This window comes from Poecilia mexicana, unplaced genomic scaffold, assembly GCF_051168715.1.
Source record: "Poecilia mexicana isolate PSO_F unplaced genomic scaffold, ASM5116871v1 scaffold_22, whole genome shotgun sequence".
Taxonomy (NCBI): Eukaryota; Metazoa; Chordata; class Actinopteri; order Cyprinodontiformes; family Poeciliidae; genus Poecilia; species Poecilia mexicana.
The window spans coordinates 17,032,471-17,048,552 of NW_028263391.1; the positions used below are offsets into that span (position 1 = coordinate 17,032,471).

The 16,082-nt window shown below is 38.6% G+C and overlaps 1 protein-coding gene across 1 annotated transcript in view; it reads left to right on the plus strand.

Moving 5' to 3' along the window:
* Positions 1-16,082, plus strand: part of LOC106905108 (ryanodine receptor 3) — a 114,916-nt gene that overhangs the window by 27,620 nt on the left and 71,214 nt on the right. Inside the window, exons 4-15 of the mRNA XM_088002843.1 lie at positions 1,560-1,574; positions 2,103-2,177; positions 2,306-2,384; positions 3,736-3,848; positions 4,801-4,900; positions 6,429-6,522; positions 7,284-7,358; positions 8,128-8,284; positions 8,623-8,787; positions 9,869-9,990; positions 10,808-10,988; positions 15,235-15,370. Coding sequence (XP_087858969.1) covers positions 1,560-1,574; positions 2,103-2,177; positions 2,306-2,384; positions 3,736-3,848; positions 4,801-4,900; positions 6,429-6,522; positions 7,284-7,358; positions 8,128-8,284; positions 8,623-8,787; positions 9,869-9,990; positions 10,808-10,988; positions 15,235-15,370 — 1,312 coding nt within the window. The remainder of the gene's footprint in view (positions 1-1,559; positions 1,575-2,102; positions 2,178-2,305; positions 2,385-3,735; positions 3,849-4,800; positions 4,901-6,428; positions 6,523-7,283; positions 7,359-8,127; positions 8,285-8,622; positions 8,788-9,868; positions 9,991-10,807; positions 10,989-15,234; positions 15,371-16,082) is intronic.

A 16,082-nucleotide genomic window follows, 5' to 3' on the forward strand; every position in this document is an offset into this window, starting at 1 on the left:
TCAGCTTTTTCTCCTCTTTATCCCCTTTACTTTAAAATAAGTTGAAGACCAGAAACGGTGCCTTGCAAAATTATTCATACCCCTTTTTTCTCATTTTGCCTTGTTACATGTACAAACTTCAATGTATTCTATATGGATTTTATGCGATAGATCAACACTGACAAATAGACTATAGTTGTGAAGTGGAAGGAGAATGATTTAGATTTAAAATAAAAATAAGAATGATGTGTTGTGCACTTGGATTAATATACTCTGTCAATACATTGTAAAACAGCATTTTGCTCCAGTTGCAGCTATGTCTCTGCCAGCAGTAGCTGTTTCTTGATTTTATTTTGTTTTTTATTTTCTTGGGTCTGGTAGCCTTTATTTGAGAGTGAGTGGATAATGGATAGTGGGTTGTGAGAGAGGGGGAAGACAATCAGCAAAGGTCAACAGGCCATGACTCGAACCTTTGCCAGCTGCGTAGGAGACTGAGGCCTCTGTACACAGGTCGCATGGTTTCACCTCTGCACCACTGTCTTATGGGCAATCGCCCAGGATGGCGATAGAAAGGGGAGTAGGGGCAACACGTAAAAGTATTTGATTTCTGTCAATTGTATACTGAGCAGGTTTTCTATTGCCTTTATGCATGTCCAGTTCCCTTCGTGCTGCTGAGAATAGTGATTTCTATCTGGTTGCACTGAATTCTTGCTGAAAACTAACCCTACATCCTTCCATCAACTCCGACCAGCTTCCTTTTCCCTGTTGAAGAAAATCATTCTCACAGCATGGTGCTACCATGTTTTACTCTGTGTTGAGACAGATGTGCAATGTTTGTTTTCCAAAGTAATAGGTTTTCTCATGACTTTCCTTCAGAGGAATCATCATAAGAAGTTGTAAATACCAGCACAAGTTACGTGTTCTGTTTTTTTAATTTGAAAAACTTAACTGTTACTCTTAGTTACCAAGCAGAGATTGGTCATTTTCACTCAAACATCCCTTTATCAATTCTTGAAAGAATGAGGACAGCAACTTACAAGATCAGAGTCTGGTCTAATTAGGAAAAAATCAAATCAAATCTGTTACACTAGAGTTGAACTGTGAGATGTCACACAGCAGTTTCTCACTAGAGGAGCTAACATTCTGGTTTGGATCAGTAGCATTGTAATTCTTCAATTAGAATGCTGACAAAGAACCTTGAACCGAGGGAAGAGCTACATCCTTATATGTGATCCCTCCTAGCTTCTCTAAAATCTCTCTAAATTCCTGCAGGGGCGGAAAAATACTTTTGGAACAAACACAAATCAAGCTGCGGCTGAAGCGGTAGAGTGAATATTTTTGTCATCCTAAGTGTTAGAGAGAAGCTAAAATTCTACTAGCGGCACTACTTTGTGTTGAACGTTTTCATAAAATCTCAACAGGACACACTAGAGTTTGTGTTTTTAATGTAGTAAGATGTGGAAATTTCACAATGCATGAATAATTGCGCAAGGCACTGTACTTAACCAACGCAATAAGCCGAAGCTGAACAACAAATCCCTTTTAACAATGGCACTCTTTCTTACCTTAATGCTTCCTAGAGGCTCATAAGGAAGGTGAGTAACATAGAGGTTGCTGGCCAAAAAAAAAAAAAAAAAAAAAAAAAAATCAACAAAACCTCCTCTTTATCCCTTTTGCATCTCTCCCAGTAGAGATTCTACTTTTCCCCCTCCTACAACACCAAAAACTATGGTGCTAACCTCCCTTGCTAACACTGACATTGCATCAACGGCCGACTAAAGATGTGCATCCTTCCCACGAGTCTGTAGTCGGGAAAGATGAGCCCGTATCCGGTTTGCGTGTGGATACAGGAGCCAGTAGCACCATCTTCTTGTGGGCGCGTCAGATTGCATGTCTTCATTGGTGAGATGGGATATCACACACTTCCCTGTGAGATATGTTCCCCCTGCCTGAGGTCATGCTTGAGAGAAGAGCTTTGCTGAGGTCAACAACCAATGTCAGAGGTCAGATGAAGATGAAAGCAACTGTAGGAAAAAAACAAAAAAAAAAAACACAAGGGTCGCTTTGGTTGGAGCTTGTTCTGAACTGTGTTTGGTGTTTGTGTTTTTGAATGATGTGTACAGGCGGCACACAGTGGAGGACACAAGACTCTGCTTTATGGACACGCCATCCTCTTGCGGCATTCCTTCAGCTCTATGGTCAGAGATCAATCACCACACAAATATTTGAACAAAGCATTAAAGTTTTATTATCAAGATCAGTTCATTGTTGACTATTACTTCTTTGACATGATATTTTGTGACTTAACATGTGTGTTGACCACCAGTACTTGGCCTGTTTGAAGACATCAAGGTCCCAGACAGATAAGCTGTCCTTTGATGTCGGCCTGCAGGAGGATTCAACAGGTAAAACGAAAGCTTTACAGCAGGTTTCCTTTCATCCTCCTCTTTTGAACTTTTACTTCCACCTCTGCTGTTCCCTCACTGTCTTTGTTTTTATCTCTGTCTGGTGACTTCACTGTAATTTTTTCTCTGGTGTCTCAGTGCCCACCTCTTTATCTTTCCCTCCTTATTTGCTCATGACTCAGTTGTGCAACGACTTTTTTGCATTTCAGCTATTATTCCCTGGGGAACACTGTAGACTCAAAGTGGGCCTCTGTTGTCAGCAATGATTACATCGAGGCTGCATATTTGAAGGTCTTGTTGTGATATCATGATATTCGCAAACATTTTTCCCCTGCTGCTGCTGTTCATTCTGCGCTGTGTAGTATTTTAATGAGCAGTTGTTCTAATACGACATTGAAAGATTGTTGCCAATGGCACTCACATGTTTACTAGTCCCCGTTTTTGCTGGCTGTGATCATGTTGCACTGTTAGCGATGACACAATGCCTGAGTAGAATGTAGAGTAGTTCAAAACGATCTTGTATTTATCCATAATTATCTGCTGTTTTTATTGGAGACTTTTACAACAAAAGCACATTACAACCTCGTCAGTATTTCAAGTGCACTGATCAGAATTTTGTGGCTGAATCTGAGCTTTGTTTTTTTGTAAAACATTAATCTGCAGATCTAGCATTAAGAACTGCAGTTTTTAGAAGATGAGAATGTAATTTTATATATTGAGATATTTGTACTGGGAGCAAATGTGACTTCACACAATGTCATATTTCCTCAGGATTTATTGTCTTTACATCAGATTAAGTTTACACCAGTGAATAACTAATAAGAAAATATTTCTCTGTTTCGCTCATTATTCATTTCAAATGGTAAATGGAATGAATTTATATACATTGCTCTTCTAGTCATACCACCACTCAAAGCCCTTTATGCTAGAACCATTTTCACCCAATCACAACAACTACTCTACCCACTTGGGAAGTAAAGTAGACTTGAAAGCTTTATTAGTGATTAATAAAGCTATGCACAAGTTATGGAAAAGCATGGAATAAACAAAGATCAAAATGAGAAATTTAAATTAATTTTTGACATGCTTCAAGGCAAATGGTCCTGGGTGTGAATCCTAGCTGACCCTTTTCTGCACATATCTGTGTGTATTCTCCCCATGTATGTGTACAATTTCTCTCTGTTGCCCTGTACAAGGATGGTGACCTGTCCAAGGTGTAACTTGCCTTTCATCCAATGACTGGACAGGCATCGATTTCCTCTCCGAGGCTCTGCATGGATTATGAAGATATAGAAATGGATATATTGATGGAATCTAATTAGTCATGATTCAAAATGGTTTGGTGTTGTAGGTGAAGCCTGCTGGTGGACGATCCATCCTGCTTCAAAACAGAGGTCAGAAGGAGAGAAAGTGCGCATCGGTGATGACCTCATCCTTGTCAGTGTGTCCTCAGAGAGATACCTTGTAAGTGTAAAGTTTGTCATCTAAACCTTAAAGACTCTGAGCTCATTCGCCTAAATTTGTGTTCATTAGGTCTATGCAAAAAGAACAGACTCATCTTACTCTAATGCAACAAAATGTCAGCTTAATCCCAATCCATTTGGCACACACCTTCCTGCTGGAATCCTTCCCCCGAAGTAGTAAAATTACAATTTTGCTTAGACTACAATAAGGGAATTTTTATCTATAGTGTGCAGTTTGAAGGATTATGACTTTGTTAGACATAACAAATTTTAAATTAGCCTTTTCTGGCTTCATCTTTGTTACACTTTCCGCCTCCCACCATTGATGATTTTGGGGTTTTTGTACCTCTGAAACGCCCTAGGGGTTTCTTTTAAAATGTGTCCAGCCTTACTATATCACTGTTCTTTACCCGGAAAACATGTTTCCTGTGATTCATGAAATCGCTGACCGCTTCCAGGCAACATTTGCACCCCCCAACTGTGACGTGATCAGAGACAGAAGACCTCTGTCGCCTTACAGTCGCCAACGTCAATCTGGTCATCTGTCCCAGCTGTCAAGCATATTATAATATATGGAGACAGGAAATGCCTAAGGGCTGTGAAGACACTTCAGGGAGCAAGGATTATAAGGACACAGATGTCTCAAATGTATTTTTTTAAAGACTTTGCTTAAAACATTTATGTAATTATTAATATCCTCCTGGAAGCAACACTGTCCAAAAATAGAAAATGTTTGTTAGTCAGCTTTATGATTTCATCAGCACTTCAATTATAAAGTGTTGTTTGTTCAGAATTATGATTAATTTTGTGAGTTCAGTTTAACTGTGCTAAACATATGGCACCATCTGAATCTGAGTGACTGTTTTTGTTCCATTAATATTGAAGAGAGTGTGGATTTAAAATCTTTTTAGTGTGCATGAATGATTAAGTCCTCCATGTGGCCTCTCCTGCAGCACTTATCCATCTCCAATGGCAACATCCAGGTGGATGCTTCCTTCATGCAGACTCTGTGGAATGTCCACCCCATCTGTTCTGGTAGCAACATAGAAGAAGGTAGAGACTTTTCATGTTCTATTCATCAAGTTATTCTCAGAAGATAATAACTACCACATTAATTTGAAACAGCTTGTCTTTAAAATTCATATTTACTTGCAACAAAACAAATGCAGATAAGTTAACATTTCCCACCCTGTCTCTGATCATGTAAATGCTATATAATTGAACTGTGTCTTGCAGAAATATTCATACCCCTTGAAATAGTTCACATATTGTCATATTACCATTTTACAATTCAATGTACTTTACTGGTATTTCTTCTGATACACAAAAAGTATTGCATGGTTGTGAAGAGATAGGGAAATATAAGTGGTGTTCCAAAATGATTACAAATAAAAAAAAAGTAAAATAAAATAAAACTGAAAAGCATGGCATACTTATGTTTCAACTTTATTCTGATCACACGAAATAATAACCCATCAATTTACGATTAACTGATTAATAATTTATTAGATTAAAATTTGTTCTAATCTTTAATAGCCTCCGTTTACCTTCTTTCAGTGTTGCAATCCAGTGTTGCGCCCTCTGCTATCCAGCAGAGGGCGCTGGTCATGCTTAAGCGGAACGAGTTTTTGCGGTACAGAAGTAAAGATGGCGGAGGGATCATAGAACAGGAAAAAGAAACACCTTAACATCCTTCATTCTGCCGTGGAGCAACGTCAACTTCTCAGTCTAAAATAACTGATGTGAGAGTGCGACAAGATATAATGATGACAGAAAAGCGGAGGCGCTCTCACTGATTGTAGACTGCTGTGACAGCAGAGAGCCATGTTAAGGTTTCTGTCCAGTTTGACACGGAATAGCAAGTATGTTTGCGGCCGTCTTCACCAAGTTATGTGCGAATACTGTTCATGGAGGATTTACTGTAGCGTATAATTTTTTCAATTCATAAATCTAAGAGGTTTCTGTTTTATATATTATAAATATGTCTATAAGTTTAATAAAATGACATAATCACATTTTTGTGTTTATTTAGTCAGTACTAATAGCTGGAAAAGACTGTTAAAATATGATGCTACAATTTTTAAATTCAACTTCGCCCTTAGCCGTTCATGTTATGTGACGGTCACATAACATGCAGGAAAAAAACAGGATACAGGAAAAAACAGGTTTTTAAGAAAATGACAGCCTATTAATTAGTTTCTTGACTTCTTTGTGTGATTTGATTGAAATTGAGCTATTTTGGAAATAAGAATTGGCAAAAATTTCCGTCTCATTTGTAGGAAGCTGGTAGAGTTCTACCAAGTGTTTGCTCGGAGAGTATTCACCAATCTACAGACCTTGTAAAAAAAAAATCGTTTCACTTCATAATTACGTACTGGCATGTCTTGGTCTGTCACACAAAATCCATGTGAAATGCACTTAGTGTGTGGTTGTACCATGAGAAAATGGGAGAACGTTTAAGGGGTATTAATACTTTTGAAAGGCTTGGTAAAAATGTTCTTTTAATTCATGCCGTCATTCTATACCGGCAAAGAGCAAAGACCAATTTTTAAGTCCCCTTCTGCTCCTCTATCTTGAATAGGCTACCTGTTGGGTGGCCATGTGATGCGTCTATTCCACGGTCATGACGAGGTGGTGAGCATCCCAGGATCAGACCAGAGTGAAGAACAGCAGAGGTGTGAAACACTGACAAAACAGCACATATTGCCTTTGCTTTCATCACACTTTATTAAAATCTCTCTGACCAGCATGAACACTTTGACATCTGCAGGAGCAAAAGATGGCAGAATTAAAACAGAAAGAAGGAAGGTTGAATTAAAAAAAACCCCAGCAGGACATGAAGTGGGTCATAACTACAGACGTGGCCCATGCACACACTCAACAAGGTGCTGGGAGATGTGCTTCTCCCTATTGGACACACAGACACACACACACACACACACACACACACCCACACACACACAGTGTCTATTTTTAGAACAGAGCATGGCAAACATGGAGGCGGTATTGGATAATTCATTTTAAGCTTTGGCTTTTCTCCGAGTGTTGTCCTTGAAATTTAGCGGAAGCAGCTTTCCTTTAAGACATATTTTATGTTTTCGAGCCAGATCAAACCCACTGCGAGCCGACACCAGAGGGTGATGAGTGTTTTCTTTTATCTTTGAGCTCAGTCACCCATATATCGCTGATAGACAGTGTCGCTGTGGGTTATCAGGACACACGTGTCTCTGTTTGAAGGATGGCGTCCCAGTGTCAAAAAGAGTGAATGCACCCCATGTGCTGGTGTGTGTTTATGTGTTTGAGCCAGACATCTCTAGAAATCAGGGTGATGAATGAGGGTTGCACAAGAGGTAGGATTCTTCAGAGCTAGGTTGAATGACCTTGACGGTGGCATCCACAGTCAAACCAAACATTTCTGCTTCTCTGGCTTTCCCAGGATAGTCAACTATGAAACGGGCAAAGCAGGTGCAAAGGCGAGGTCCTTGTGGAGGTTGGAACCACTACGAATCAGGTTGGAAATAATTCCCTCATGTCGTTCTCTATCTTCTGTGTTTCTTTAAATGTGTTTGTCTTACATCGGTTTGTAGTTTCCCCCCTTTCTGTCTGCAATTTTGCATGACTTTTTCTGACTCTGTAATCTCAGGGTTTTCCTTAACATTTTACACCGAATCTAATTTCCTGTCACAAATGATCACTTTTTTTTTATTTATTTATGACCGTGTTTAACTTATTGTTTTTCTGCATCAGGTAAAGAAAGCAATGGACAAAATTTGGAGATGTTTTTGGGATGTTTGAAGGAAGTCTTGTCATTACATTCTCCTACCTGAGCTGTGGATCCCTGCATGACTTCCAAGCTTACTTAATTAAAGCTGTGCTTGCCTGGTTGTCATGATACTGTTTGTTCAGTAATGCTTTCTAGCAAACTTCTGAGTTCTTCATTTTACTGAAAATAAATAGCACAAGTCGCTTGTGTTTACTAATTAGGGGAGTTCTGAAAACAGCAGGTTGCACTAGAATTCATTTAGGATTATCAGGATGAATGAGGTAAATCCAAAAGTCATACCATAATTACCACATTTTCAAATTTGTTTGTAAAACATTTTGTATCATTTTCCTTCTACTTTGCACTGTGAACCACTTTGTGTTCATCTGTCACCCAAAATTCACAACAATTTCATTATTTTTTGAGGCTGTAGTGTTGCAAAAATGTTAATAAATGTCAGCTGTATGAACTCTTCAGCAATGTCACCAGTTCTCATGCATTTCTCTGTCATTTGCAGTTGGAGTGGAAGCCACATCCGCTGGGGGCAACCGTTTCGGCTACGTCACCTGACAACAGGTCACTACCTGGCCTTGACTGAGGACAGGGGGTTGGTGCTGCAGGACCGGGAGAGATCGGACACCATTTCTACAGCTTTCTGCTTTAGAGCATCAAAGGTAAGTACGTGCACATAGAGGTACAATTTCATAAACCTACCACAGGAATTATGGGCCCTACGTTGTGTTCTTTGATTTGTATTACTAACAAATCATGTCTGAACCTAAGACGTGAGAGATTTTATGGTTGATATTCTCTCTATTGCAACAACAACAGTTTCAATAATGTTTTCCCTGAATATAACCCCCAATGAGATCATGCAGCAATTGTTTGAACCATTAAGTGCATATGCAGTAGAGTTATGCGGCTGTTTGATTTGATTTGCTTGTTGCGTTTTTATGCATTTAATTGTTATTTCACATGACGGCTTTCTTCATTCCCTCCTGAACCTGGATAGGAGAAGCTGGAGCAGAGCCCCAAGCGGGACATTGAGGGCATGGGGGTGGCAGAGATCAAATATGGAGACTCGCTCTGCTTCATCATGCATGTAGCAACAGGTCTGTGGCTGTCCTATCAGGCGCCTGATGTCAAATCTACTCGACTGGGGCCCCTCAAGAGAAGAGTGAGCATTGACATACACAAGCATAAACATAAACAAATAAAAATTATAAATAAGATTCCTTGGAGCAGATGATTAGTCCAGGTATAATGAGCTCAGTGAGTAGGATGATTGGTTATTGGGTTTTATTGTAGTTCTATTAAATCTGAAAACCTTTTTTTTTGGTTTTGCAACAAAATTATTATACGTTTTGACAATTGTGTTATAATCTAAGACTGCTATAAATCTCTCATTTGATTGCAGTGAATGTTATTTAGGGTTGTTAGAGTAAAGAGATCTGGCACAAATGCACTCTACACTTGGTAAAACTTTTTTCATAAAAACACTGCTTTGCTTCTCACCTAAAATCCGGTAACACTTTATTTGAAGGGGGGTGAATAAGACTGACATGACACTGTCATAAACATGACATAACACCTGTCATGAACATGAATACGCCTTCATGAATATTTATGACTGTTGTCATAAAGTGTCATTCGGTAAGTAATGGCACTTTTAATACAAAGTTGACATTATTCAAAATGTCTTTGTTATGACAACTTGACATTAACCAATAAATCATTACTGATATAAATTTGTTATAAAATAATTACTGATTGCACTTTAAAAATTAGGTAACTTTATGTTATTAAAGGTAAAGTTTAAACAGTAATGATTTATTGGTTAATGTCAAGTTGTCATAACAAAGACATTTTGAATTATGTCAACTTTGTATTAAAAGTGTCATAATTTACCGAATGACGCTTTATGACAACAGGCATAAATATTCATGAAGGCTTATTGATGTTCATGACAGGTGTTATGTCATGTTTATGACGGTGTCATGTCAGTCTTATTCACCCCCCTTCAACCAAAGTGTTACCTAAAATCCTTTTAAAATGCTCTGAAGTCTGTTGTAATGTGACAAAATGTAGAGAAATTACATGGTTTAGATTAACTTTGCAAAGCATTGTGCATTCAGTAAAGCTTGTGCAGTCGGACCACCTCTTGTTTTCAGCCATGTTCTTGTCGGTGTCTTTTAATGCTGGCTGAGGATACTCAAATCTTTCTCCTAAATCATCTGATCATCTGCTTTTCCCTCAAGGCTTGTCTTCACTCTGAGGGTCATATGGATGATGGGTTAACCCTGCAGCGCTGTCAACACGAAGAGTCTCGAGCCGCAAGAATCATCCGCAACACAACGCTTCTCTTTAACCGATTCATCAGGTATGCAAAACATCGCTCACCTATGCGAGGAAGGTTGTGGATGTGCAAATTACCCATTAAACCAAATTATCCACTTAAAACAAATTAGAGATCCCTTGAGGCAGTTACCTAAAAAAAAAACAACAACAAAAAAAACATTCAGGTAACTTAAACACCTGCTGATGATGAAGGAGCACAACTAATAAGACAATACAGCTCACTCCCTTGTGGCGCCATGTCACAGAGATTATAGCTGAAGCCAGAACATTGATCTCTCAAAGCCCCCCAGTCCTTCACACAGTCACACGTTGTGATGTCACCAGTGGAAAGCCATGCTCAAAGCCTGTGAGTTTTGACTCAGTGAGAAGTCCATCCTGCAGGCAGCTTGCTCAGTGGACCTGCCTGGTGCTTGTAAATGGCAACTATTTCAGCAGGGAAAAAGGCCAGCTTTGAGAAAGGACCACTACGACTGGACTCTATTTTTAATTTGTTATCGCAGACTATGACATCCCTCTGGGTCCCTGCCGTGTCAACATGTGAGGAGGTGTCAGCCTCCCTCCTGCAGCTATGACACATACATCTCCCCCCTTCATCCCTCCCACGCATACGACAGAATCTATTTTTAGCAGGTCAGCGGAAATCAGTTATTCAACATGAATGAACTTGTGGGTTAAACACTGCTAGTCATCACTGCCTGTCCTTACATCCGCACAGCTACCCAATAGGCGTACATTTATTGCCTTTATGATTCATTGGGCAATTGTAAAGCAATAAATGATCGTAATTCTCAGTGGGAATTGTTGTAATTATGTGTCTTGCTTCTGTCTATCTGTCGCAGAGACCTTGATTGCCTCAGCGTTAAGAACAGGACCCTTTCAGCCTTGCCTGTCGAGGAGGTGCTCCAAACACTCAATGACCTCATCACCTACTTCCAACTCCCTGATGTTGAGCTGGAGCATGAGGAGAGGCAGATAAAGCTTCGTTCACTCAAGAACAGACAGAACCTCTTCAAACAAGAAGTGAGTTATACCATCACAGAAGGCTGTGAAAACGCATTATGGAATATTACTTAATAACAGAAGCAAGTCTTGTCTCTACCATTGAAGCCTTGATCAAAACAAAGCATCAAACCAATCCAGCCCCTCTGAGGGCTCCAACGCCCAAAACATACCAACCTATGATGCGGTCAGGATGCTATTGTAGATAGATACCTTTTAAGCTTCAAATAAAGCAATAGCCTTAGGTTTGATCTATTTATCCATCAAACCATCAATGCAGGTTTGTTTTTAAAGCATCAACATGCTTTAAAAACTTCCGTCAACATGAACATCTGCTCTAAATTCAGGGAACTTAACTAAACAGAGTCTGAAAAAGAAAGCAATTTGGTCACGAAAAATGATCCTGAACTCTGTTTAACATTAATGAAGCACTTAAGGAAAGGATGCACCTGTATTAAAACCACTGCAGCAAACCTAGAAAAATAATTAGCTTCACTCACAGCAGATGCTCATTGACAACCGAATCCATTGGTTGTCATCGTAATCACTGGCACTGCTCCTATATATCAGTTTTGGCTCAAAATGATCTCAGTTGCTTTTTTGTTTTTTTTGTTTTTTAATTCCATCCAAAAATGTTCAGAAATAGCTTATAGCTGCAGAACCTCTTGTACCAAATTGATCAAACTGCCATACCTCTTACACCTTTTGAACAACACGTGTTTTGTGGTTCAGTTGCCTTAAAAAAAATTTTTTATTTAATATTAATTTAACCAGATAAAGTCCATTCAAATTGAAATCTACTTTACAAAGATGATCTGACTTCAGGTTATTTGGTTTAAAAATGATGACTAGACATAGTCTATAGAGTGGCTGCAGACAATACTACTTTTGGACTTATTCTTTTCCAAAATGACTGCAAGGTACAGATCTCTGTAAGCTCCTCCAAGTCTATGGCCTTGAATCCCAACTAGAAAAAAGGTGAACTACTCCCTCTATGTTCAGTCAGTCTCTACCTCAAGTTGAGTTGGACCAATAAATCGACATCAACTCGATGTCGATTTTTTTTTTTGTACCTCGTTAATATGGATGAGCATTTTAAATAGTGATCACATTTTTTTTGTACATTACTCCCTTTTATTTTTACTATTCTGGTTCACCTACTTTCAGGCACTAGTAAACGTTTTGGCCACAAATAATAAGGAACCCATAATCATCTTGAAATTATTTTTAGGTGGATCTTCATGTAATTTCTGCCAGAGGATGGCATGAATGGTGCAATAGTTGTTATTTATTTATTTTTATATTTCCCCCCTTTATTTTCCATATTTACGGAAATATGGAAAACCATTCCATTTTCTTTCACGGAAAGATTTTTTTTCTTTTATTTCGAAATCAAAATATAATAACAAAATGTCTGTTCTTAACAGTAAAAAAAAGACACATTTCCTAGACTTCATATTTTTGTTAAAAAAAGAAAAAAAAAACTATAAGTTGTCTTTAGTGAAATGTAGCTCTTGTGGCTATTGACAAATTTTATTTCACTGGATTATAAAGGTTTCTGACCTCTTACTTAGGAACTTTCCTGAAAAACGGTGAATGTTCTGCTCTGCATAAAAAGGCTGTGGTAGAGAAATTATGAGTTATGTTATTGCTTAAATTTGACAGCATGTTTGGTTAAGCTGAGAATGGAAGGAAACCTGTGAGAAGTGTCGGAGGTAAGGCCAATTGAGGCATGTTTCATTGCTGTTATGTATTTGTAGGCGCAGGAAGTGAAGGCGTCAGCAGTTTCAGTGCTATAAGTTTTCCCCGGAGCGAACATGAGCGCACTGAAGCTGCTAAGCTTCCACAGCCTAAATTACTTTTATCAATTACACAGTATGTCAGCTGGTATAGTGAATAGCCGTTTCACCTCAGACATCCAAACGCTATTTGTTCCGCAACAATAATTGCAGTGATTTAATCTTGAAGAGATCTGATGCTAAGCAGTTAAATTCAAAATCCTAAAATAATACCACAAGGTCTCAATCGTCTTTCTTTTTCTTTGGTATGATACGATAAAAGGAAATCCTCTGTGTCGCTCCTGATGAATTGCCTTCTGAAGGTTAATTTGTCAGTGAAAAAAAGCTGACTCATGATTTTTCCTGGTGTTATAAATCATTTGAAATTTCCATTTTGTCTTTTTAACGCCCTCCATTTTGCATATGAGATCACTGTAGGCATTCTTATGTGGCATAAATCACTGTGACACGCGAGGGGAGAGAGAGCTGCATCTATGACAGCGACTCTAATAAACATTTGGCAACAGCTTTTACAAATGAAGCTCAATAATTAATTAATGAGCTCTTGTCTTTGATATGAAATGTCTTGATATTTAGCAGTGTAGAATTCAGAGGTCGCTTAACTACATTTGGAAGAAAACAATACAATAAAAGATTATCAAATTGCTGTCAAGTATTTGGTTGCATGAGTTGGCAGACAGACCTGTCTGAATCCTCCCTGAATTTTGTAGCACCACTTAAAAAAGATATCATCAGCAAACTGGCTGCTGGTCCTTTCTGAAAAGGTTATTCGAGATCCTTTTTAATTATAAATCAGGTTGGGGTTTTTTTTTGTTTGCTTTTTGTGAGTTTTGCTGAAAACTTTATTCTGTGACCTTCAGCAAGAACTGGGATGGTTCATGACTTAGTGAAAAGCAGCTCCTCCAAGTCTATGGCCTTGAATCCCAACTAGAAAAAGGTGAACTACTCCCTCTATGTTCAATCAGCCTCTACCTCAAGTTGAGTTGGTGACTTCTTCACAAATGATAGTAGAATGGAGCAGGAGATGCACAGATTTTTGTCATGGTGAGTTGAATCCTGGTTTATTGGACTTTTACATCAGGACCCTCACCTCTAAGGTCATGAGATGTGGATTATGACCCAAAGAACATCTTGTAGATGAAATGAGTTTTCCTCATTTATTTTAGTTTATTAGTAGTATCAGAAATTGTGGAGTACACACTATTTAGATCAATATTATACAGCCCAGAAATGGAATCAGAATTAGAATTAGAATAACTACGAACTTAGAATCAAGAAATGCTTAACAGGATCAGTCACTGCTTAGTTCTTATTACTTTTAACCCAGAAAAGGATTTAGAACAAACTTAGAATTGTGGAGTACTCACTTTAACCCAGAAAAGGAATTGGATCAGTCATTCTTTCGCTTATTTTATCAGAAACTGTAGAGTACTTACTATTTAGAAATGGAATTAGATACTTAGCAACCCTGAACTAGTTTACATACTTTAGAACATTAGATTAGTTTTCTCTCCTCTTTTTTCTCTCCTTTGGTTTGTTATTTTGTTTGTATTTCCTTTTAACTCATGTAAAGCACTTTGAATTGCCTTGTTGCTGAAAATGTCTTATAAAAATAAAATTACCATCTTACCTCCTTAGGGTGCTTCAGAGTAGAACTGCTACTGATTTGAGGATTTTCTTGGGAGATCCCTCTGGTTGGAGATCAAACCCCACTGGAGGGACACTATACCCTTTTTTGACCTGTGAACCCATTTAGATCCTCCAGATTGAGCTGGGGAGTGTCACTGGGAGGAGAGATGTCTTCATTCCCCTCCTAAACCCATTTCTTTAGTGACAACCATTCAGATAAGCAGAGGGAGGAAGATTCATGGATTTATGGATGGACCTACACCAAGGGCAGCTTTACCACTTCATCTCAAGTGCACTTGTTTATGTCTTAATGTGTTTTCCTATTAAAGACATTGCATAGGTTCATCTATTTGCTTCTGTCACCTTCAGGAATGTCCATCATTTAATCTTTTTTTAAATAAGTCTTCAGGTGTTTCTTGATTGTATCAATTGCCACAAGTTTGGGCATTGTATTGAGCAGTGACCTCTGCCACTTATTCTACAACTGAATATTGACAATAGATTGTGCCTTTGCATTAGGGCACTCGGTACACCTCTAATCTGTCATTAACAAAAATATCACTGCACATCCATCCATTTTCTTTACACCCTTGTCCCTTAGTGGGGTCAGGAAGGGTGCTGGTACCTGTCTCCAGCTAACGTTCCAGGTGAGAGGTGGGGTACACTGCACATAATCACTGGACATAATATCCATATTTAGAAGAACAGTGTGAATAGAAATAAATGCTAACTAATTATTTAAACACCATGCTTTCAGACTGTCTTGTAATATGACCCTTTAATGCAGCACAATAAATTTTAGATGTAAAGACATCTCTGATTTCTGTGTGTTTTTTTAGGGCATGCTGACCCTTGTCTCCAACTGCATTGACCGGCTAAACGTCTACAACAGTGCGGCCCATTTTGGGGAGTGTGCTGGGTCAGAGGCCGGAGCTGCCTGGAAGGATATTCTCAACTTGCTTTATGAGCTTCTGGGTAATAAACTGGTCTCATAATCGTCCCTCATACACACATACATTTGCATGTACTGTTATTGAGATGTGAGTTATTGGGAGAAAAAAATGTGGAAGTGTGATTTTTTTTTTTTTGCTGCTAATCTGACAGCTAAACAATGCTTTGCACATTTCAGTTACATATAAACATGTTTTTAAAATAATAATAATAAACAACAATCCCATTTGATGCTGTAACACAACAACCATTCAACTAGAGATGAACCAAAAAAATCAGCTGTTCATCTAAGTTGGCCAATTGATTGACCCTGATAACAGGGAAACTCAACAATCCACTCTTTGAAGCAAGTCTGGTGTTTATTCAGTATATGTAGGCCACTAACTGTAGGAAGGTGAGACCAGCATATTTTTGTATGGTTCCATTTCTTAAGGAGAAATCCTAACTAGCATGTGAATTCTTTGCAAATTCAAAAAATAGGACGCAGTGTGCGTCCGGAAGCAGCTATACCTTTGGCACCCAACACACAGAGATCCATTATGTCCCCTCTTGCCACCTTTTAGTCAGTGAATGTCAAATTTCATCATTATCTTGTCTGCTATCTGTTTTGTTTGTTCTTCCCATGTTCTCCACATGACCCAGTATCATTAACCCTCCTGTCCAACAATCACTTTTAGCCTCTTTTACACGCACTGTTATAATCTTCCTCTGACATATCTCACTAAACCATGAGTAT